General features: G+C 40.6%; 1 protein-coding gene across 1 annotated transcript in view; it reads left to right on the top strand.

Annotated features, from left to right (window-relative positions):
• The window catches only part of UNC5C (unc-5 netrin receptor C), a 352,798-nt gene that overhangs the window by 317,784 nt on the left and 12,685 nt on the right, over positions 1-22,329 (top strand). Inside the window, exons 11-12 of the mRNA XM_054591714.1 lie at positions 6,262-6,430; positions 9,453-9,686. Of these exons, the coding sequence (XP_054447689.1) occupies positions 6,262-6,430; positions 9,453-9,686 (403 nt within the window). The remainder of the gene's footprint in view (positions 1-6,261; positions 6,431-9,452; positions 9,687-22,329) is intronic.

Here is a 22,329-nt window from a genome sequence, read left to right on the forward strand (position 1 = left end):
AGGGTATTCTGAGTTAAGGGGGCACAATGTGTGCAAGTGGGGATCAGGGACTCGTGCTAGAGATGCGGCTGGGAAGACACCAGTGAGTGGCCCCTCCCAGGGAAAAAGTGCAGAAGGAGAAAGAAGAGAACTGGGGAGCAAACTTTGGGCAATATTCCTACTTAGGGTTTGGTTGTGATGAGAGAAACTAAACAGAACGTGAAAGGATAAGGCAGATAAAAAATTTGTATCCTGAATGATGCTTAACATATCAGAGCCCCTGAAATATTTGAAATGAAAGAATGACTGTTTCTAAGTGTCATAAGACAAAAAGAATCAAAGATAAAGAGAGTTTCAAGATGGGGGAAGTGGTTTGCAGAGGTGTTATTAAAATTAAAATGTAGGAGAAGAAGAATAATTTAAAAATTATTAAATTTGTCAACTGCAGAACATTTATGGCCTTTGGGTATTTTTTTTAAGGATGAATTCCCAGTAGGAAGAGTGTAAAGTGTGAGTTAGTAGTGAGGCAATTAAAACTATCATATAAATTTACAGAATATAAATAATAATGTTTTAGGATAGTGGGCCTGGAATCTTTAATGTAGGTAATTATATAGTAGGTAGTTTTCATTTATTTGAACATGTTGTTTGGAACTTTGTAAACAGTAGTTGACATTATTATTTCTCAGTGCAACTCAGGGTATTTTCCTTTTAATTAGCACCCTAAATTTCTCCTTGGAAGGAACAGCTATAAAGAGACTAAATGAATAGGGGGGAGGAAGAGGAGTCCAGGTATATTTAAATCCTACTCTCTTACTGTTCTCTGCAATGTTTATATATTGAAATAATATTTAAAGAAATAATTCAAGGTGACTTGTGAAAATGCAGCCTTTTCAATAGGAGAGTAAAAATTTAAGTAGGTGGATTTTTAAAAATGGGAAAAATAAGATTAGAAAAGATAAGATAAGCTAAAGGTAGGTAAGCAGTTAAACTATAAAACACTTGCTGTAATTCACAGCCTATTTTCTGATAATAGGTCATGCATTTATTATTTTGGAGCTTGTAAGCTATAAGATCCGTGCATCCATGAAGAAAAAATATTCCTGGAAGAAGCTCCATGATTTCTCTGTGGTTCCTCTAAAGAAGACATTTTGTTATTACAATGAACAACATCCTTAAATTAGAAACAGCAATGTGTTTCACAGGGCTGCCTCTGTTAGTGTCCCTCAAAGTAAGTAGATGGTATAAGGTCCAGGTATAAATTAAGTAAAATAATTACACAAGGATTCAGTAATTGAATCCAGGGCACAATACTTAATCTGGGGTAGATTTTGGCCTGCCCAGGGAAATGGTGGCACACCTTTAGAACAGCTTCCGTTGTTTTTAGTGTTGGGTTGTTTTTTTTTTCTCAGTTGAGCTTTTAATAGCAAATTAATAAGATATTCCTTGTCCAATACCTAGAATTTAAGTAATATTTCAAGTTGCCAGTTATAGGTAAAACCATGTGCTTTAAAAGGCAGCGAGCCTACGGCAGGATCGCCTTCTTTAGGGACCAAAGACCTGCGTATTAATAAACGGCATCTCGGCTCCACACAAAGGTGGATGGAGACAGCTTCTTTTCACTAAGGAAACAGACAAAAAATTTCACAAGGCCCTAAACCCAGAGAAGCAACACAAAATACACCATTATGTGAAAGAAACCAAAAGACTGTATTTGAATTCTGGCTTGGCCTCTGACTAGCTAAGCGGCCTTAGGCAAGTGTGTTAATATCTCCAGGTTACAGTTTCCTCCTCTGGAAAAGAGGTAACATAAACACTTATCCTAACTACCTTACAGGTGTGCTGTGAGCAGCAAATGCAATTGCTTTTGTGAAAGTTTTGTAAATTATGAACTTCTGTGTAGAAGACGCTCTCCTCACTAATAATAGCAAGGAAAGGATGAGAAAATCAGACAGGAAATGAAAACTCCTATCTGAGAGCTTTGTTCTAGAGGCCTCAGAAACCATCCGGCATTTACTATGATATTATTTTTGTTGGACTTAAAAAAGGTTTTAAAATATTAATCGATGTTCATTACTGAATTTCTACTTAATTGCTGCTTCTGCAGCTAATTTTTGCTTTGCATTAATTTCCATATCATCTGCAATTAATATTTACACAATGTTTGCTTAAAGAGCTTGGATAACACATAATATAAAAGAGTCAGACCCTTGTCTGCAAACACAGGCTTATTTGTCTGAATCAGGTTTATTTATACTTATATTCTACTATTTTATTTTATGGATTTTAATACCATCTCTTTATATAAATAAAGAAATTGTGAATTTAAACACTCTGACCTTTGGTAAATCTTAACCATCCCTAAGTCACTCCTTCTATAAATGTTTGGGAATGTTTTCAATTTCAACAATACTTCTTTCATCTTGAAACCACAAAAAAAGATTTTTATCATTATTTCTTCTTTGTTTTTCATTCCCTGTTATGAATTTCACTCCGCCACTTCCCTATTCATTACATTCTTGCACCTCGCTGGGTTAATAAATTCTTTTGACACCTACTGCCCCTTCCTCCTCTTACTATCCCTCCTCCAAGAATGGCACCCATCAATATTGCATGCCAGGGGTGTGCTTGGAGAGCGCAGGTCTGACAGCTCCCTGGCCCAGCAGGGAGTCTCCTCCCTTCTGTTCCAACTCAGCGATGAAAGGAACCCCTCCTCCTTCTGCCTCAAGCACCACCGGCTGCTAACAGCAGACTGAGAGACAGATGTTTCCAATCCCCAATTGTATTGCAAGGACCACTTGAAATGGTTTCCACTTTAGTTTCCTTCCTTAAAAGTCTAATGCTCCATAGACACAGACAACAGCATGGTGATTACCAGAGGAAAGGAGGGGCGGGGGGAGGCAGGGGAGGGTATAGGGGGATGAGTGGCGATAGAAGGCGAATTGACTTTGCGGGGCACGGGGTGGGGGGTAAACACAATGCAATATACAGATGATGTGTTGTAGAATTGTACACCTAAAACCTATATAGTTTTATTATCCAATGCCACTCCAATAAATTCATGACATAAAATTAAATGACATAAAATATATTTTTAAAAAAGTTTAATGTTTAAGGTACACTTGTAACTAAGAGATAAGCGTAGTACCCAGGAAAATGCAATCATTGCTTCCCCCCACCTCGGGTAGGAAAACTAGAATTTAAAAAGCTCAGGGCAGGTAGTGTAATAGTAACTATGACACGGTGAAAGTAAAACTTTACTCATGATTTAAGGGAATGAATTTCAGACTGGAAGAAAGGAGGAAAAGCTGGGTTAAGAGGAAATGAATATGAGGGCAAAGGGGATAGTAATGAGTTCTCAAGCTGCCAGTAACTTTAATATTCCAAATACAAGTACAGTTCCAAGTACTTTGATAACTTTAGATTTAATAAAGCTGTGATGTTATCCAGTGAGAATGGAGATGATATTAAAAAACTAAAAGGAGTCAAAAAATATTTTGATTCTCTAAGTAGAAGAGGAAAAATAGCCCATAGGTTGGTGAGATTCTAGTAAAATTTTAGAATGAGAGAGGAAGCAATGATATCCACAATGATAGCCTTAAATTTTATTAAGGGACAAGTATGCTAAATTTTAATTGAGTCCTCAGAGCTGATAGTGATAATTGTCAAAGAACTACAGAGAATCTCTAAGATTTAACCTTGCTCATGAGCTATCAAGTTGGCTACCAGCTGATAGATGGCACAAGAACCCTGGTCAAAGACAAAGTACAGTTTATTATTCCCAGCAATAGCGCTATCCAGAGTATTACCATTTTTGTGCCAGTTTCCGGAGGCCCAGTTCTGAAAGAGTGGTGCCAAGAGAGTCGAACAACATCTACCTACTCAGTGGTTGCATTTCAGGAAAGGTCCCCTGGGCTTAGGGAGCCTGAGTCTTTTATAATGGGAAGTAGACATGTCTGGCATTTGCTACAGGGGTAAGCACTATCTTCATCTTCCAAGGTGTATGCCATGCAATTGCCATGAAAAGATAGGAACATACAGAAACATGAGAGCTCCGTAGAGAATTGTTTTCCAACAGCATTAAAAAAAAATAGTAACAACTGCTATCACTCATTGAGTGTTAAATGAGGCCATAGATATATGGGAACTTCTAGATTATGTAGTATTTAATATATAAATCATAGGCAAAGACTAGAGAAAAGTCCATTTCAAGTGGCTATTGCCATTATAAAGGAATTTGATACGTCCCTTGCGATATGCATGTGAATGAAATGGTAAGATGTGAAATAGACAATGTACATTTTAATGGATTTATATTTGGCTGAACTAAATAACTCAAAAGTATTGACGTCAGACTGGGGAGATGTTTCAAGTGGTGTCCTTGAAAAGGTCACTGTCTTTGCCCTATTCTTGAATTACAATCTTATCAGTGATTGGAATGAGGACATAAATGGCAGGCATATCAGATTTATGGAGGATAAAAGACTGGATGAGACAGCCAATATTTGGAGAAAAGATATAACATTAAGAAATAGATGTCCTGAAATTTTCCCTGACACCATTTAGATGAAATTAAATAGCTAAATATAAATTACTGTATATAGGTTCAAAAGCCATCATCAGTGCAACCACATAACTATAGATATTTAGCCAAAGAGCCTTTCATATTAGAAATGCATAGAGTGGTTAGTTTAACAAATTACTCATCCTTCTTGGGGCTTTATTGCCTCATTTGATAAAGGAGATGTTTAAAACCGTATTATCTGTATCGTCCCATCTAACTCCAGCCTCCTAAATAATATGTATAATTACTTGATTGAGAATAATCTAAGACAACAATTTTGTAAGGCATTGATAAAACTACATATTTCAAATTAAAAAAAAAAAAACACACAGTAGTCTCCCTGAACGGTGTACTTGAGCATTCCATTTATTTAAAGATGCCCCACTTTAATGAAGACACTGAAACACTGACAGATATCTATATAAAAATGAACATAAAAATATAGGGAGAGATCTGTAAATCATGATTTTCTAGCTGAAGTTTAAAAAACTTGAGGTATTGAAAGGATGTTTGGTCTCAAATACAGGAGACTTTTTAGAGACATAATAACAATCCTTAAATATTTGAAACGCTTTCATGCCAAAGTGGAGAGGAAGTAGGTCAGGGATATGTAGAGAGAAGTGTCAGGAAGGAAGATTGTGTTCATTTTAAATAAGAATGTGTTGTAAATTTAGTTGATAATACATGAAGTGATCCTCAGTAGTAATGGACTACAGTTCTGGATGTGTCAAAAGCACTAACTACATGTCAGCATACTGTAGAGAGGCTCCTGTTTTGGACAGAGAGTGCTACCTGTTGACCACAAGGGTTTTCCCTGATCTAAAAATCTATGAGTCAATGATTTCTTAAATCACATTATCTGACAGAGCAGTTTTGAGACCTCTTGTTGAGCAGGCATTGGTTTTGGTCCCAGCACCAGCACTGTTAGTTGTGTGACTTAGGGCAACCCACTCAACACCTTGGGAACGCTTGCTTCTTCACATACCATCTGATAATGTGGGTTCCTTTATCCATTTGTTTGTTGATTACAACCTTGTTAGGGAAAATATTTACAGCAATTTATAAAAAAAAAGTGAAATAAAGATTTTAGATCTTTAAGGTTCTTTCCATCCAGTTGCTCATAATATAAAGTACACAAAGAAAGAGATTTCATTTTAAATTGCTATAGAAATACAATTCTATATTCTCTCCGGTAACTTCTGAAAGAATGAGTTTGCTACACTAGCCTGAATTATTGCTGAAAGTCATTTAGAAGTTTAGCTCTAGGGTATCCCTATTCTGAAGCGATTTTATTGAAATATTTTTCAAGTAAGGTCCCAGAAACACAAAAGTGCATAAAAGCCTGCGAGACCAATGGCAAGTGAGATCAGAAAAACATGGTTATGTAACCTCATAAGAAGGACTGTTTCTTCTCATTCCATCCTGAAATTGCCTGTACAGGAATTCAGGGGAAGTCACCAAAGGTAGACCTTTATCTGAGGGAAGAGGATCAAAAAGGTGCTAGCAGACCCACTGTTATCATAAAGACCTCCAGTCATGCAAGATCAAAGTCTTAGAATAAAGAGCGTGTCTTCTAATTTGGTTCTGCCTTAACCTCCCACCAAAAGAAAACTCCAAAAAGAAGCTAGTTCTTCAATTTTAGATCTAAATCTCAAAGAGTACATACATACAAATACTATGGAAATGTCACCGAGGCTGTCTGTTTTCTGCTCTCCTAGGCCGCCCATGGAAGACACTCAGACACTGCTGACCCCAGTGGTGAGCTGTGGGCCTCCAGGAGCCCTGCTGACCCGCCCCATCATCCTCACTATGCATCACTGTGCAGATCCCAATACCGAGGACTGGAAGATACAGCTCAAGAACCAGGCAGCGCAGGGCCAGTGGGAGGTGAGCTTCTCTTGCGATAAAGAGGGAATGCAGGAGTAATCCATGCAGATAAGCAAGAGCAACCATGGGAAGATTTTTTTTTTTAAAGCAAAATATGGATGGAATTTTATCTCACACTCAAAATGAGAAAATATGCAGGTGGTACAAAAAGAGGGGAGAAAAAGAGATAGGCCAGAAAGGGGAAAGACAGAGAGACAGACAGTTGACTAAATACATTATCTGTTTACTGATAGACACAGAAAATTATGGTCAAGCGTGGGCTAACTCATAGGGGAAGTGCACTTAGGAGTCTTACAAGAGAATACATAATATGTCTTGGGAATGAAAAAAAATTATAAACTATATAAACTATATATATATATATATATATATATATATAGTTTAAATTTGCAAGTAGAGAAATATTGCACCTGTGTCAGAAAGTGTTAGGCACTTGCAAACAAGCCTTAGGAATCTAGTTCCTCAGAACCTAAACTGGGGAAACTGAAACGGCCTTCTAACCTCCACTAAGATGAAGATCACCTACATACAGCATCTTGCCTCTTTGTGGCTCTTGTCATCATAACTTCTTAAGGACAGTGCCTTAAGCAAACCCTGTTCTTGACACCAGAACCCTTCAGTTAGCACCTACAGTTAAAGTGCAATAGGATTTGTTATGTTTACCATGAAGATTTTATACCTAACACCTATTAAAAAGTTTGTATATTCTCATTGTTATCCCTTGAATAAATAATATCTACTGTTTAAATGGAAAATAGCCGAGTAAAAATTACATTTTAGATTATTCTCAGGAAAGCTTATTTCAGGAATATGTTAATTTAAAAAAATAATTCTAAAAGCTACCCCTGTATTTTTATGTAATCATTATAAAGACAAGTATCCAATCTATATGTGATCTATTTTGTGATTGCATATTATATTTCTCTTTTAAGAGAGAAATTTTTGAAAAAGTATACATAAATATTCAAGATCCTAACATTTTAGGAAAAAGTAGTATTAGAGTTAGAAGGGCAGCAGGGCATCCCTGGGAGTAACTGGAAGGGCCTTCTATGGACATGTTCTCCTTTAGCCACGTGAGCAGACCGCCCCTTGCCAGAGGACCTCAGGTCCAGGATTGAAGTCTACGGATACACTTTATGTTAAGACCCGACTTAACCAAATCTTACTCCAATTCCATTAACCTGTAAATGATTTATCCCCAAAACATTCCAAAGCCTCGGTCTTAACCCCAAATTGTTGGTACAGTTCTCTGCCTAATACCCTAAAACCTTGCCTATGTCTGGGAAATTTGAATAACAACAATTTGAGTAATAATAACATAAATAATAATAATAAAGAAAAGAAAGAGATGAGAAGAGCAGAGAGAGAAAGAGAGGACAATCCATATGAAAGCACTCATACTTGTGACAGGGACATGGGGCATCTTTATTCTTGACCAATCTTCTCAGAGGCTTTCTGTCAAATTCCAGTGTTAAATGATGCTCGGGACTTGTCTTTGCCCTGCTGGAGAAAGCAGCATCTTTCCAGGTGTCCTTTTGGGGCTGAAATAAACCTGGAGGTGCTGAGCTTCTGCCTCTTTTCCAGTTCAGTTTTCACTCCACCTTTGGGTACAGGTTCAGGTAGAGAAACAATTTCATGGATGCTATGAAAACGCAGCTCTTATTTGAACTCAGATGATGTTGCAAGGCCTAAGTAATAAACAACCACCTGAGGGGGCTACTTCTTTCATATCTTTGTCCAGCCCCAGGGACTCAATTTGTGATGACTCACGCATTCATTTTTTGGATACATAACCATTTATTTCCTCGCCATGAGCCAGGCCCACCGAGACACACAGTGAGGCAAAGCAGATATAGTTCCTGCCTCTGTGGAGATGAAGTAGCTAATGCAGAGGGTGAATCGTACCTGCACATGTATTTTATTTCTCCCTCATGAAAAGTTTTTTTTTAATTTGAATTCATTAAGTAAGAAGGTTTCACATAAAAAAATCTTAAGTCCCAGCTTCTCTTGAAAAATTAAAGGCTGTATGCTCACTGGGCCTGCTTTTCTGCAAAGCTGCAAAGGGCTGAAACCAAATGGAGACTGAGCTCTTTGGACAGGCCTGTGCTCTGCTTTACCACAGTCTCCACCATTCCTTATTGCCTCTGCCCCTCCTGCTTCAAACATCCCTATTGCCTAGATGCCCTGGGGAGCATGTGGAATTGTGACCCTTGGTTTATGGATTCTAGGTTTAGTCTTTCAGATGATTTTTTCTGTGGCCTGAATCATTTGGATAAATCAAAAACTAGTTGAGTTAGTAACTATTTTCACAAAATTCATCAATTCCACTTAATTTTGTCTCTTGATAAATATTTTCAAAATCTAAAAGGACAGACTGTTTAAAAGCCTACATGAAAAGTAACAGAGAAAAATGTCTTAAGGACATGGAGTTTGCTTTCTGTGGAGTCCAGCAGCCCAAATTATTGAAGAAGAGTAATGTATTTATTGGTTTGGAAAGTAATTGGCAAGTCAGTCTGGAAGAACATAGAAGAACGGTGTCATATAATTCCTTAATTTTCCTAATTCTTTTCAAACCCTTAGATTTTTAAGAGGAAAAAACCCCTACTATGCTATAATCACTTTGAAATAAAATAGTACTTTTCATTTTAGTAAGAAATTTAGAGAATAAAACATCAAATTTTCATAAACATAATAAACACATCTACACTGAAGTTAAAAGGATAATTCATGAATTTGTTTTAGAATTTTATGTAGATTTCGGTAATGTAGATTCTCAGAAGATCAAAACATGTTAAAGAAATGACATATAAATAAAAAATATAAGCAGTATAAAGGGAAGGGAGATAATGACAAAGGATGGAAAACGAGGTATAATAAAGCCTGAGTAAGAAAAAAAAGAGCAGGAAAATTAATAACCAAAACTCAGGAGAAACCGTCCTCCAGCCCCCACCATCGGTCACCATGAGGGCCGCCAGTAGGATCCTCAAGGGCTCAACCATGCCGGTTTCCTCTTCGCCCACAGGACGTGGTGGTGGTGGGAGAGGAAAACTTCACCACGCCCTGCTACGTTCAGCTGGACGCGGAGGCCTGCCACCTCCTCACGGAGAACCTCAGCACCTACGCGCTCGTAGGCCAGTCCACCACCAAAGCCGCGGCGAAGCGGCTGAAGCTGGCCATCTTCGGGCCGCTCTGCTGCTCCTCTCTAGAGTACAGTGTCCGAGTTTATTGCCTGGATGACACCCGAGATGCCCTCAAGGTCAGTGGCTCCTGCCTGACTTGCCCTTTTCACCCTCACGCCAAAGCCAAGGTTTGGTGTGACCAGGCACACCTAGAGAAACTGTGTGTGTGTGTGCGTGCCCCAGTGTGTGAACACAGGTGCTTGGCCCCAAAAGATGCAATTTATAAAAAAATTAGACATGTCTCTGAGGCCATTCTGATAGATGAGCTGTTTTCATTATGCTGATTCCTCCCAAGGGCTACTTTTTGTTTACTTTCTTTGATTTCCTTTAATGAAAAATTTAGATGGGAGAATTTGGCAATGAGGCTCACGGATGGTAAATAACCTGCTTCCATGTTTATCTCAGCTGTGTTCTTATAAAAGGGATTGGCGTAATTGTTCACACTGTATGTTCCTCTTGTGTGCTACTGCATTTATATGCTTTCCCATTCTTTTTATGAGGACTGCAAGGAAGAGGGTTAGCGTTTGACAACAGGCTGCTGCTTTACAGAATAAATGAGCTTAATACCTGGTGCTATTATTGCCATTCATTTATCCCTTTTGAAAATTTAAAGGATATAGTAAGCGCCTTTGAAGAAGTTACAATCTAGAAGGAGAAATAAACGAAGTATGCCAAGGAGTAGGAGACAAGTCAGAGTGTGATTAATGCTGTAGATGTATGCGAAGTTCTGTGGAAGTTCAGGAGAGGAAACATGGTACTACTTTAAGGAAATCTGAGAAGCTAACCTTTGCTACTGGCCCTAATAGGAAATATGGTTTGACCAACAATAATGGCAAAAAATAAAAAATAAAAAATAGTTTTAGGTGAAGGGAACAGCATTAAAAAACACAGAGAGAACACTAAATACAGACTCCCTATGGGCATATTAGAATGAAAGATGGGAGTTCTTCTAGGATGAACCTTGACTGCCAGAGAGAGGAGTTGAGATTCGGTTTCTTGAGTTAATGGATTTAAACAGAAGAAAGACATGATAGGAAATATATGTTAAAAATATTAGTCTGATATCTGTCTTTCACCACCTGGCTTATTTCGCTTAGCATAATGCTCTCCAGTTCCATCCATGCAGTCGTGAAGGGTAGGACTTCCTTTTTTTCTGCTGCTCAGGATTCCATTGTGTAAATGTACCACAGTTTTTTGATCCACTCATTTAATGATGTGCATCATTAAGTCGCTTCCAGCACTTGGCAATTATAAATTGTGCTGCTATGAACATTGGGGAGCGTAGGTTTTTTTGAATTGATGTTTTGGGATTTTGAGGGTATAATCCCAGCAGTGGAATTGCTGGGTTAAAAGGCAGTTCCATTTTTAGCTTTTTGAGGAAATTTTAAACTGTTTTCCACAGTGGCTACACCAGTCTGCATTCCCATCAACAGCGTAATGAACAATAAAAAAATAAATTAAAAAAAAGAAGTACAAGTTGGTAGTTACAGACTAGTCATGAGGATGTAAAGTACAGCATAGGGAATACAGTCAATAATATTCTTATAACTATGTATAGTGACAGATGTGTACTAGATATATCGGGATGATCACTTAGTAAGGTACACAATGTCTAATCACTGGAGTACTCCTGAACTAATATAATATTCTATGTCAACTGTAATTGAAAAATTTAAAAAAGATTTTAAAATATAAAAAAAAAAGAAATACCAATTGGTCACAGGGATGTAATACAAAATAGTCATAGGGATGTAATGCAAAATAGTCACAGGGATGGAAAATACAGCATAAGGAATATAGTCGATAATATTTGAATAACTCTATATGGTGCCAGATGGATCCTGGGCTTATTTGGAAAATCACTTTGTAAATTATATGTGTCTAATCACTATGCTACACACATGAAACTAATATAAGACAATGTTAAATATCAACTTTAATTGAAAAAATCCATCAATTCAATGTTATGTGCATATAGCATGAAACCAAGGGTTTGGTTAATATTTTCATTCTAGGACCAATGACCTTAGAATCTTTAATAAAAAATATACTACAAATCCATAGATTGTCAAAAAAATATATTAGTCTGATGTCAATGAAAAAAATAGAGTCAAGTTAAGAAGAAAAACATTGCAGGCCTGTAGGGATGGCAGAGGCATGAGGAGAGACTCGGTGTGAGAAGTGCTGTTTAAGTCGCTCCTGCAGGGCATGGTGACGAGCACTGGATGGGTGGCCAAAAGATCCAGTCTGCCTCACGGAACAGTAGCAGACGCAGGGGGCAGGTAGCTTTGGGGTGTGGATATGGTGCCTTTGCTTTGGGAGTGTTGAGTTAGAGATATGAATTACACATCAGAACAAAGATACCCAAAGAATAAAAATATAGGTGTGGCTCTCTGAACAGAGAACGGATCCTGAGATAGAGACTGAAAAACCAATTGTATATTGATAGTTGTCATTCATGGTGATCGGAGAGAATATCAAGGGAGCATAGAGGGAGAAAATAGTAATAAAAATAATAAACATTACTGAGAACTTCCTATGTGCCAGACACAATTCTAAATATTTTTTATTAACTCATGTAATCTTCACAACAACCCCATAAGATACCTGTATCTCCGTGTTACAGAAGTGCAATCCAAGGCACAGAAAGGTTAAGCAAGTTGCTCTAGGCCACACAGCTCTTGAGTGGAGAGCCCAAGCTTCATGCCCAGGCATCTGACTGCAGTCTGGACTCTCCAGCCTGGACTCTAGGGACCAAGGGGAGCCCTGCTATTGCAAGGGAGCATGAAGGGCAGCCAGCAGAGGAGCTCCTGAAGGATGAGCACCCAGGGAAGGAAGAAGAGGAGTATAAGAAACATGTGTCAAGAAAGCCAAGAGAAGCAATTTTTCTGAAAATCAGGGTATTTCTTTCTGGGGTTTCTATCCAGAGAGTCTTTCTGGGTCATGAAAACTGAGTGTGGCAAGTTGGGTCCATGAAAAGAATGAGACAGTCAGTCACTGAATATATTTCTGATGGTTAAGCCTGTAGGAGTTTCTGATGTTGAATAAATGATGTGAACACACAGCTCAAGTGTAAAGCCTAAGGTTATCTCTTTTATATTCTTTGCAAATGTGATACTTCTGAGGTACTGTCAGGATAGAAATCATCCTAGGCTTAAATTTTTCTTAGAATTTGTAGAGGAGCCATGGGGTCTGATTAAGGCAAATCTTTTTAACAATTCCAAGACAAATCATGGCAAAAAACATACTGTAAAAGATCTACATCATATTTGAAATGTTTGATACACATATTTTATATTCACACACATAGTAGTTATACTCAGACACTCTTAACCTTTCTTCCCAATAGATAAACACAAAGCCATGCCAACAAAAGTAATATTTTATAAAATAATTTTGATTAATTAGTGGTCAACACTGAGACTGATGTACAGGTTCAAGGAGCAAAAACAACCCAAGAGCAGTTTATATTGTGGTCAAAACTTTTGAAATAGACATTTATAAATTCTCAGCATCTGGGGATCCAGCACTTAGCCTAAAACAAACATGAATAATGGCTAAGATTCCTTGCCCCTCATGGCCTTTTAATAATAATGAGAAATACCAAAATCCTAATTACAGGTGAGCTGTCTACCTAACTTGCCAAAGGAGACAATTAGTTCAACCTGGTCAGCACGGCCTCAGACCCACTCTGGAAATGGAAACTTGGGGCAGATAAACTCAGAAAAAGGCCGTTCATTACCTCAGTTCTGTTTTTTGGCACCGTGCCTGCTAATGTTTCCTACCAGTCTCTCTCCCATACTCCTACTTCTCCACTGTCTGTCATCCATAAATGCTGTCTTTTGCATCACCCTTTCCAAATACCTCCTCCTTTTTCACCCCCACCCTACTCCTCACTCATGCTCTTCCAAAATCAGTAGCTCTCTGTCCCACACACATAGGAACCAGGAGGGGAGCTTTAAAAAAAACAAACAAACAAAAAAAACTATCCCTGTGGTCCCAACCCAAAAGTTCCCATCTAACTGGTCTGGGTATTTGCTTGTGTATTTTTTTGTTTTTAGCACGTACTAGGCAATGCCATTGTGCAGCCAAGGTTAAGAACTTTGTATGTACCTCCACCTGCCAAGATTTCTGCCTGTGAATCTCTTCTTTTCTGACCACAACCATGTCACTTTCCACCTCTCACACACAGTGCGTGCACGCTGCCCTTTGTTCTATCCAAAACACTCTATTATCCAAAACACTCTCACAGGTCTTTAATCTGTTAAGGCCAAACTTTCCTATGTCCTCAAATCATTATCTTCCCCATTCCTTTACCTGTTCACATTAACTGCAAGTAGATCTTCCAAGTAACATGTTATTCCTTACAATCCCTGCCATGAGGATCACACCCTCTAACTAACCACGAGGCCAAGAGGCAAAAGTACCCAGCCTGCTCATAGACTGTGTCCACTTCTGGGGCATCACTGTACTTTATGATCTGCTTCTCTGTTCTGTTGGTATTTATTCTGCTATTCATTACTTATTTCAGTGCCTTTAGTATAGTGCTGAAAACCCTTAGTACACAGAGAGGGGCAAAAGTAGGTTCACAATTGTTTATATAGGAAATAATGCAATAATTAATAAATAATAATAAAAGAGCAAACTGTGTCTTGTGTACTTACAACTGTAAACCTGCTTTTGCCCCACCTCATTATGTCCCCAGGCTAGCGGTACCTACCTATGGTCTTTCTTTCCACTCATTTTATTCCCAGCATCCTCTCAAATTCAAAGTTTCCACTTAATCACAATTCCTTTGCCCAAATTTATTCCAGTAGGCCTCACATCATCCCATAATAACTATCCACCAGTGCAGACACATTCTAGAGTTTATCCTCATGAACACGGCACCAAGGTCTCCACCTGCCAAGATTTCCGCCTGTGAATCTCTCCTTTTCTGACCACAACCGTCTCACTTTCCACCTCTCACACACAGTGCGTGCACGCTGCCCTTTGTTCTTAGGGAAGAACGCCCTCAACCTTTTATGGTCTCCTGGTCCACAAACCCCCATCTGCTCCTACCCATATCTATAGGGAACTCATTCCCACTCTGAAATGCCTTGCCATCTGGAACTGCTGCAGGTTTTTCTCATTTCCATAGCTAAAGAAGACTTCCACTGAACAAGCCCTTGATTTTTTCTTCCAGGCTGTTGCGTTACTCTAAAAAAAAAAAAAGATAAATTAGTAATTGAGTCTATTATAATCTCAAGATATCTGCCCTAAGCTGTGCTTCCCCTGTGTATCCCCAGTCCTTCCATTTATCTCTTCGTGACTCATCAGCTTACACAGAGCGCTTCTTCCAAGTTTCCCACTCTCCTGAAGCCCCTGATTGCATCGCAGCCCCTTCTTCTTTCGCAGTAACCTAACTCCTATTGAGCCACCCAAGGGATGCCCTCTCCGTTGCTGTCCTTTACCCTCAAACCCTTTTCGTTCAGCCTCTTCTCACTAGTCTGGGCTCTGATGAAAGGAGCCCCACTTCCTTGTTTGTGTGTTAATCAGATTCTTCTAACACCTCCATCTCCATCAGAGAGCCAATGATGCCTCAAAGTGGGTCCCTCCAGACTTGATATTTCCTTACAGTTACTGCTGTGTACTGGGAGTTCTTTCTGAATTGCAGAAACCTTCACAGAACGTTAGACTGGGGCAGAGAAGGAAGCCCGGTGAGCACTCATTCTCAGGGTTAACGACTCCACAGTCTGGAGAGCTATTAGAAAAAAGACGATGTCTGGAGCTGAACATAGAGAGAATATTAATTCCCTCTTATTATCATATGTGCTTATATTGTCTATGTGGATGGGGGGAGACGAGACCACCATATTAATTTCAAGCAACCCTGCTGCATTCTTTTAGCTTCCCACCCATTACTTTGAGTTCAGCAAATTTCATAACAAGTTCCCTGAGTTTTGTTAATCCTGAGGGCAAAATGATCGCCTGAAACTTGACTTCAATTTAGTAATTTAGAAGCATTGATGTAGAGTTAGAAAGCTGGCAATGACGGCTGGAGTAAAAGTCAAGGCTGCTGGGAGACAAATGAATTCTTTTACACCTTCCAGGTGAGGTTTTTGTATTTTTTTTCCTGTTCATATGCTCAAAGAAGCCGTGGGAGCCATGTTCCAATTGCGTTCATGTAAAAAGATAAAAACTCTAAGAATTGTAAAAGTAGTTTAGAACCAATTCCATGCGCACAAGGAGAGGTAACATGTATTGAAAAGATTGTATTAGGTGTTATCACAGCTTTTCTCTTTCCCTCCTGTTTAGGTGATTAAATTAGTAACATTGGCATTTTCAAAAACTTAAATCCTAATGATAATGGACCAGAATTAATAGAGAACAAGGTTATATTTTGGATTAGTTTAAAAACACTCCAGGAGAAACATACATCTAATGGAAAAAAATAAGTAATTTCTGCCCCAGTATCCTAATGGTACAATTTATGAGATTTTTTTTCTTTCTTAATAAAGGGGTTTATTCCAGACTCTGCGATTCAGAACCTAACAGAGAATTATTTGCATATAGTCTAGGCAGTGTGTCGTGTTTATTGAATTGCAGGCAAATGGCTATGCGACAGAAACCAAGCAATGTGCATTAGCCCACCCCGGCTTTCTCCCTGCGGTCCGTTGGCATGGAGAAGAATCTTCTTTGCCTTCCATCAGTTTTCATATACCTTAACCCAGGCTATCGTTGTGCTACAGCAACTGTGCATTATCGTATTTTGTTTAAAAAGTAGGAAAAAATAAATACTGAAAATGAGAGAAAGTAGGAAATTTAACTGAGGATTGTATGATACTAATGTTTTGGGCTGTGTTTATATACGGTTATGGAAGCCTGTAAAGGGTTTTATTGTCATCCTGACTCCTGGCCCTGCCTTACTAGTGTCCTTCTGATGCCCTCTCTGTGGCAAACTGTGACCTGCCGAACCTAGGACGCCTGTGGCCTGCCTCTTCTCGTCCTACTAAGGCTGGCCCTCTACTGCATTGGCCCCATCCACCTATCTTTTCTTGCAGTTTCCTCAAACAACCTCAAAACGAGCTCGATAGACTTTCAGGATCCTGGTCTCTGGAATTCAATTAATATACCCATATGTGGAACATATGTATTGGATAACACCAACAAAAGAAATACGTTAAAGGTTACAAATGTGTTTTGCCTGCTGAGTGTATGGAAGGATGTGGCATGAAAGGGAAGCTTGTGTCAGGCTGGCTGACTCCATTGGTTTCGCCACTCATCAGCTCTGTGTCCCTTGTCATTGAACTTGACCACTTTGGACAGTCATTTTGTCTGCATCAGGGATGCTTAGAGAATCAAGGAGATCAAAGTTATTAAATTTCCTGGCACAAAATAGGCATTTGATAATGTTAATTATCCTTAGGTGGGCATTTAGATTATACTGGCATTTTGAAGATAATGACTCAATGAAAATATTCGCTCTAATTGTAGTCTAATAATGGGGTGAGTTTCAGGTTCACTGGCAGGCTACTGGGTCAGCCTTTCAGGGGCGGGGATCTTTTTGTGCCTCTAAATGTACTCTATCTTTATCATCTTCTCATGAGATCTGGCCCTGGCTCTGGTCCCGTCATATATTTTAGAAATGACCTGCCATGTTGAATAAATTTTTTTCAGAGAGAGATAAAAGAGGGAAGAGAAAATAGAAGTTGTGGTGGGGCCCTGGCCGGTGCGGCTCCGTTGGGTGGAGCGTTGTCCCATAGCCAAAAGTTTGCAGGTTTGACTCCCAGTCAGGGCGCATTCCCAGATTGCACATCCAATCCCCATTCTGTGTGCGCACAATCCCCAGTCCAGGCACGTAGAGGAGGCAACCAATCGATGCTTCTCCCTCGATTGGATAGTTTTCTCTCTCTTCCTTCTCTCCTTTCCTCCCTCTCTAAAAGCAATGAAAAAATGTCCTCAGGTGATGATAAAAAACGAAAGAAAGAAAGAAGTTGTGATGGGCAGAAATGCCACTCCCCCAAAGATATCTACACACAATGCTCAGAGCCTGTGAATGTGTTACCTTACATGGCCAAGGGCCTTTGCAGAATTCTCCCCTGGAGCCTCGAGGAAAGCAGGCAGCCCCACCAACAGCTTCATTTTAGCTCAGTGGAACCTGTGTCAGACTCTGACCTGCAGAGCAGTAAGGTTATAAATTTGTGTTGTTTCAAGTCACCAAGTGTATGGTAATTTCTTACTGCAGAAATAGAAAACTAATACAGAAGTTAAAAAAATAACATGTTAAGAGTTAAAGGTAATACAAGATGACTTCAGAAATTCTAGAACCTAAAAGTCTTATTCCTAATAACATAGATATGAGAGATCACCTTTTCCTTAGAAGTTAGAACAGTGGTGGATAAGTGATACGGCCACTTCCCTGAGTGCCACCCTTTGGCATTTTGCTTCACAGGTGTCCCAAACCACAGCGAGTAGGCAGGCTGGCAGCAGCGGCTCCAACCAAGTACCCGTGGCAGCGGCAGCTGCGGGAGCAGCAGGCAGAGCCTTAGAAACTGAGTCACTTGACGGAAACTGTTTGCACATGGTCACTGGAGCCCAGCCTTGTTATTATTAGGGATGAAGTATGGCAGACAAACTCAGGGGGAGAGCAGGGCTCCCCAGCGTGAGCACGGGAAGAGAGAGGGGCGCAGCCAGGCCTGGTGCCAGCGGCGATGACCAGAGCCAGGTGGCGGGGGCCAGGCTGGCAGACAGTCACATGTTCTCCACAGCCAGCTCGGCAGCCTGAGGCCCGAGGCCAGAGGAGGAGTCAGCTCATGGGGAGCTGCGAGCAGTCACTGAAAAGTTGGCAGGGAGCAGGAAAGAAGGATGGCACTCTCTCTGGCCTCTGCTTTGGAAGAGTACAGGCCCACAGCTGTGACAGGGACAGTGGCGACAGTTTCAGTAGCAAAGACAGAAATTTCTCTTGCCTGAACAACAAGGGCAGGTTCCAACACAGGATGAAAGAATGAATAGGAGCAAAGCGAGTTCCATAAAATATGATGGGAAAGGTGATTTTTTTTTAAAACACTAGTCAGCACAACCTTGAAGGTTGGTCTTTTGAGGTTTAACACGTGTGTCATGCTGAACGGTTGCCAGTTTGTTCTTTGTGCTTCCAGAGCCCCGTGTCCATATGGCAGAAGCATGGGGAAGGTGGGCACAGGTCTCAAACTGCACTCGCGGCCTTTGGTGCTTGGTTCAGCACCCTGGGAAGAGCGTGGATGGTGGGTGTCTTTCCAGGGTGGGGTACAGTCAGACCAAAGCAAAACCCCTGCCGTGCAAGGCTGGCAGCTGCTTCAGTCACTGCCCTCTGCGCTCTCGCCTCTGGGCGGTGCAGTTAGTGGTCTCCTCACAATTGCTGCCTCCACCTGCTCAGGTCCTGGCGGTGTCCCCAGGCTCCTTGGCAGCACTAAATACAGCTGATTCAGGGCTCTGTGCTTCTGTCAAGAATAAAGCGTGTGCAGACAAATCGCATCCAGACAATACTGAGAAGAGAGCAAGGCGAAATAAAACAAAGCCTTGGTTTAACCTCCTCCAACCTCCTCTTCCAGACGAGATTTTAATAAGTTTTGGTAGATTTAAGTTTAATCTTTGGTGCCTTCCTTTCCCTAGCTGATAAGATTTCTAATAAGAAAAGGAAAGGAGTGATAGGAGGGGTGTGGGAGGGGAAACAAGACGGACAGGGAAGGAAGCCAAAGGCTGGATAACTCACAGGTCGGATGGTCAGCTGTTGAGAAACTGGAAGCTAAGACAAGTGCCTCCAAGAAAGAGGAGGAAGACACAATTTAGAGCAGCGGTGCGAGGGAGGAGGCAAGTTCCTGAGCGGGACGAGTGTGATCAGGGGACAAGTTTGAGCACAGAGTATGGAGAATAGAGCCAGGGCCCCAGCATCTCATGCAGTTTCTGGCCCCAAGTCACTGCTTTGCATTCAGGCAGAGACTGGTCACCCGATTCTCAGGGTGGGCAGCTCTGCCGCCTGGGGCGCTCATGTGCACTCATTGTGAGACTGACACTTAAGGGAAATTGGCCCGGGTTGGGGAGGAGCTGGCCGAGGAAGAGGAACGAGAGTGGCAGTGGAAGCAGATGTCTAACCCGGCAGTGATTCAGGGTGCAACATCCTGGGGTTAGGAAAACCACGGTGTAGGAATGGTAGGGCTCCTCCCACTCGCCTTGCTCCAACTGCCCTTAATGAGGGAAGAGCCTCTCACCTCAGAGCCTGGGAGAGAGCGCTGGGTGCAGGCCAGAGGGTCTCCCTTTGTGCGTCCAGGCCTTTAAAACACCTTGGATTTATTGTGGCTCTTAAGTGGGCCAGGCTAATGGCTTGGCGTGGGTAATGTCTTTGTTTAATTGGGTGTTGTGAAAGCTGCTTGTTTCTATGGTGGAATCCCTTGTCCCTGCCTTTGGAGCAATCCCTCACAGGTTCCCTGAATCAATACAGCCCTCCGTCAGGGCCCGTGATGGGCAGCCACTGCACTGGGGAAGCAGCCACCTCACAGGACTGCCCCATCCGCGGGGAACCAGGCTCTGACACCCAGGGGCCTGCTCCTGGCAACATTACAACTGGGGTTCTGCTGTGTGTTCCTGTGTCGCCATGTGCTAGTGATGCCTCTGTTGATAACTGACCCCTGAGAGAGTCTTTTCAAGGTTAAGTTCAAAGGGTAGAAATGGAACTGACAAAGTCAAAAAGTGACCCCTTCTGTAGAAGCAGAGGGAGCCAATCAGAGCAACAGGTAGAGTCATCCAGAGCCAAACAAGGCGCTGAGGTGGGGGGGCCGCCAGGAGGGAGGACAACCTTTGCAAAGGAAGGTGACATTTATATTTCTGCGAACAAAGAGCCTAGATGATCCTAATTCCTATTATGACATTTTTTCCCAAGGTCATGATATTTTTCTTAAGTCTTCCTAAATCTTTTGACCTTAAATATATTTTGTTCCTATTCTCTTCTATGGTGTGTGAAATATCCGAGTGGTCGGGAAGCTGTCTTGGAGCTGAGCACACTATGTTGGGGTTACCTGTTTTTATGTCCGTCTACCTGCTATGGTCCATGAGTGTCTTGGAGCGGGGACAGGGACTTACTTGTCTGTGCGCCTCAGAGCCCGACATGGCTCCTGACAGAACATGTGTGCTTCATTGATGTCAAATGAATGCTCCCAGGAAGATTAAGGAAAAAAAAGCATTTAACTGTGAAGCTCTATCTTACTGATTGATGTATACATCTGTTATTTTTATGTACTCTTACGTATCTGTATCATATGTATAATAACCAAAAGGATTTCATACAGGAGGAATATCAAAAATCAAGCTTTCTGAAATACAAGTTACAGTATTTTTAAGTGGGATGGGCTAGAACACATCTGAAATTATAGTACCTAAACCCTAACAATATGGACAAAAAAGCCCGATTAACCTGTCAAGTGGACTTGCTTCTTCTGTCTTCTGACACAGAAGTTATATATGGGATTTGCTGAATGCGGTAAGTCACCTGTGACTTATGTATGGTTTTAGAGGATTTTAGTTGTCAAGGAGTTTTTTATACTTTACCTGTAATATCTTTAATTTCCACTTTAATATTTTTTTAATTTGGGTTTTGGTTATTGTCTTCTCTTTTACTTTGTTGTTTCCTTGAAGTTGAACATCCTGAGTGTGATGATCCTAGTTGCTACTTTTCAGGAAACACAATTAATTTAGGTTTGATAAGAATCCTTTGAACTGAGTCTTGTACTGCTGGGCTGATTTCTCCCCGAGGTGACAGTGAAAGGTCAACTGGCTGAACCAGCAGTCTCCACAACGGAGCTTGCACACTCCACCCAGGCCCAGCGAACTATGGGGCAAAAATAAACTAATATAAGTTTTCTGTGTTTGTCTTTGCTCATGCTTTTAACTTTTATATTTTATAATAATAACATATTGATATATTGATATAGGCCTATAATTTATAGGGAAACATACAAAATGAATGCTTGCTTTTTTGATGGATAGACATGTGCAGCCACCCATGTTTAGAGAGCTCTTCTGTAAGCATGGGTGCTGTACGCATGGACTCTGTATGCATATGGGCAGTTTGCCTTTCACCAGGGTTGATGTCTAGTCAAAGGGAAGAAAAAAGTCAGGTTCCTCTCAGCTCTGTGCAGCAGTACTGCGTCATTCCTGGTTGGCGGAGAGAGGGAGAGTTTAAGAATATGGGAAGTATGTGTTTTCAGGTCTCATTGTCCAAATGGCACTTTATGTACAGCATAGGGGATATAGTCACCAATTGTAATAACTATGTGTGCTGCCAGGTGAGTACTAGACTCACAAGGGGATCACTTCATAAATTATAGAAGTGTGTAGCTGGTATGCTGCATACCCAAAACTGATGCAAAATAATATTGAATATCAATTGTAATTAAAAAAAAGAATTAACTACAAAAGTGAAATTAAGAAATAAAGTGAAATGACACTTTACTTGGACTTTCTCTGAAAAGAGGACTCAAGCCAGCCCACTCACTTTCCCTGCTAGAGAGAACTCTTTACCACGGTTTGAGCTCTATGCCGACGCCAAGGATTGACTCCATCCCAGACTTTGTGCTAGAAACGTGGTATTAGATTTCTTGACTTCAGGGTCATGGCCAATAGGTCATTTAGGTTTTTTTCAACTGTCTTCCCTACAAGAAAACTGACAATGCTCTCTATATCCTCTGCAATCTACGTTGATTGTAGGAA

Source organism: Pteronotus mesoamericanus, unplaced genomic scaffold (genome assembly GCF_021234165.1).
Source record: "Pteronotus mesoamericanus isolate MK-2021 breed Mesoamerican mustached bat unplaced genomic scaffold, CSHL_Meso_final scaffold_232, whole genome shotgun sequence".
Taxonomy (NCBI): domain Eukaryota; kingdom Metazoa; phylum Chordata; class Mammalia; order Chiroptera; family Mormoopidae; genus Pteronotus; species Pteronotus mesoamericanus.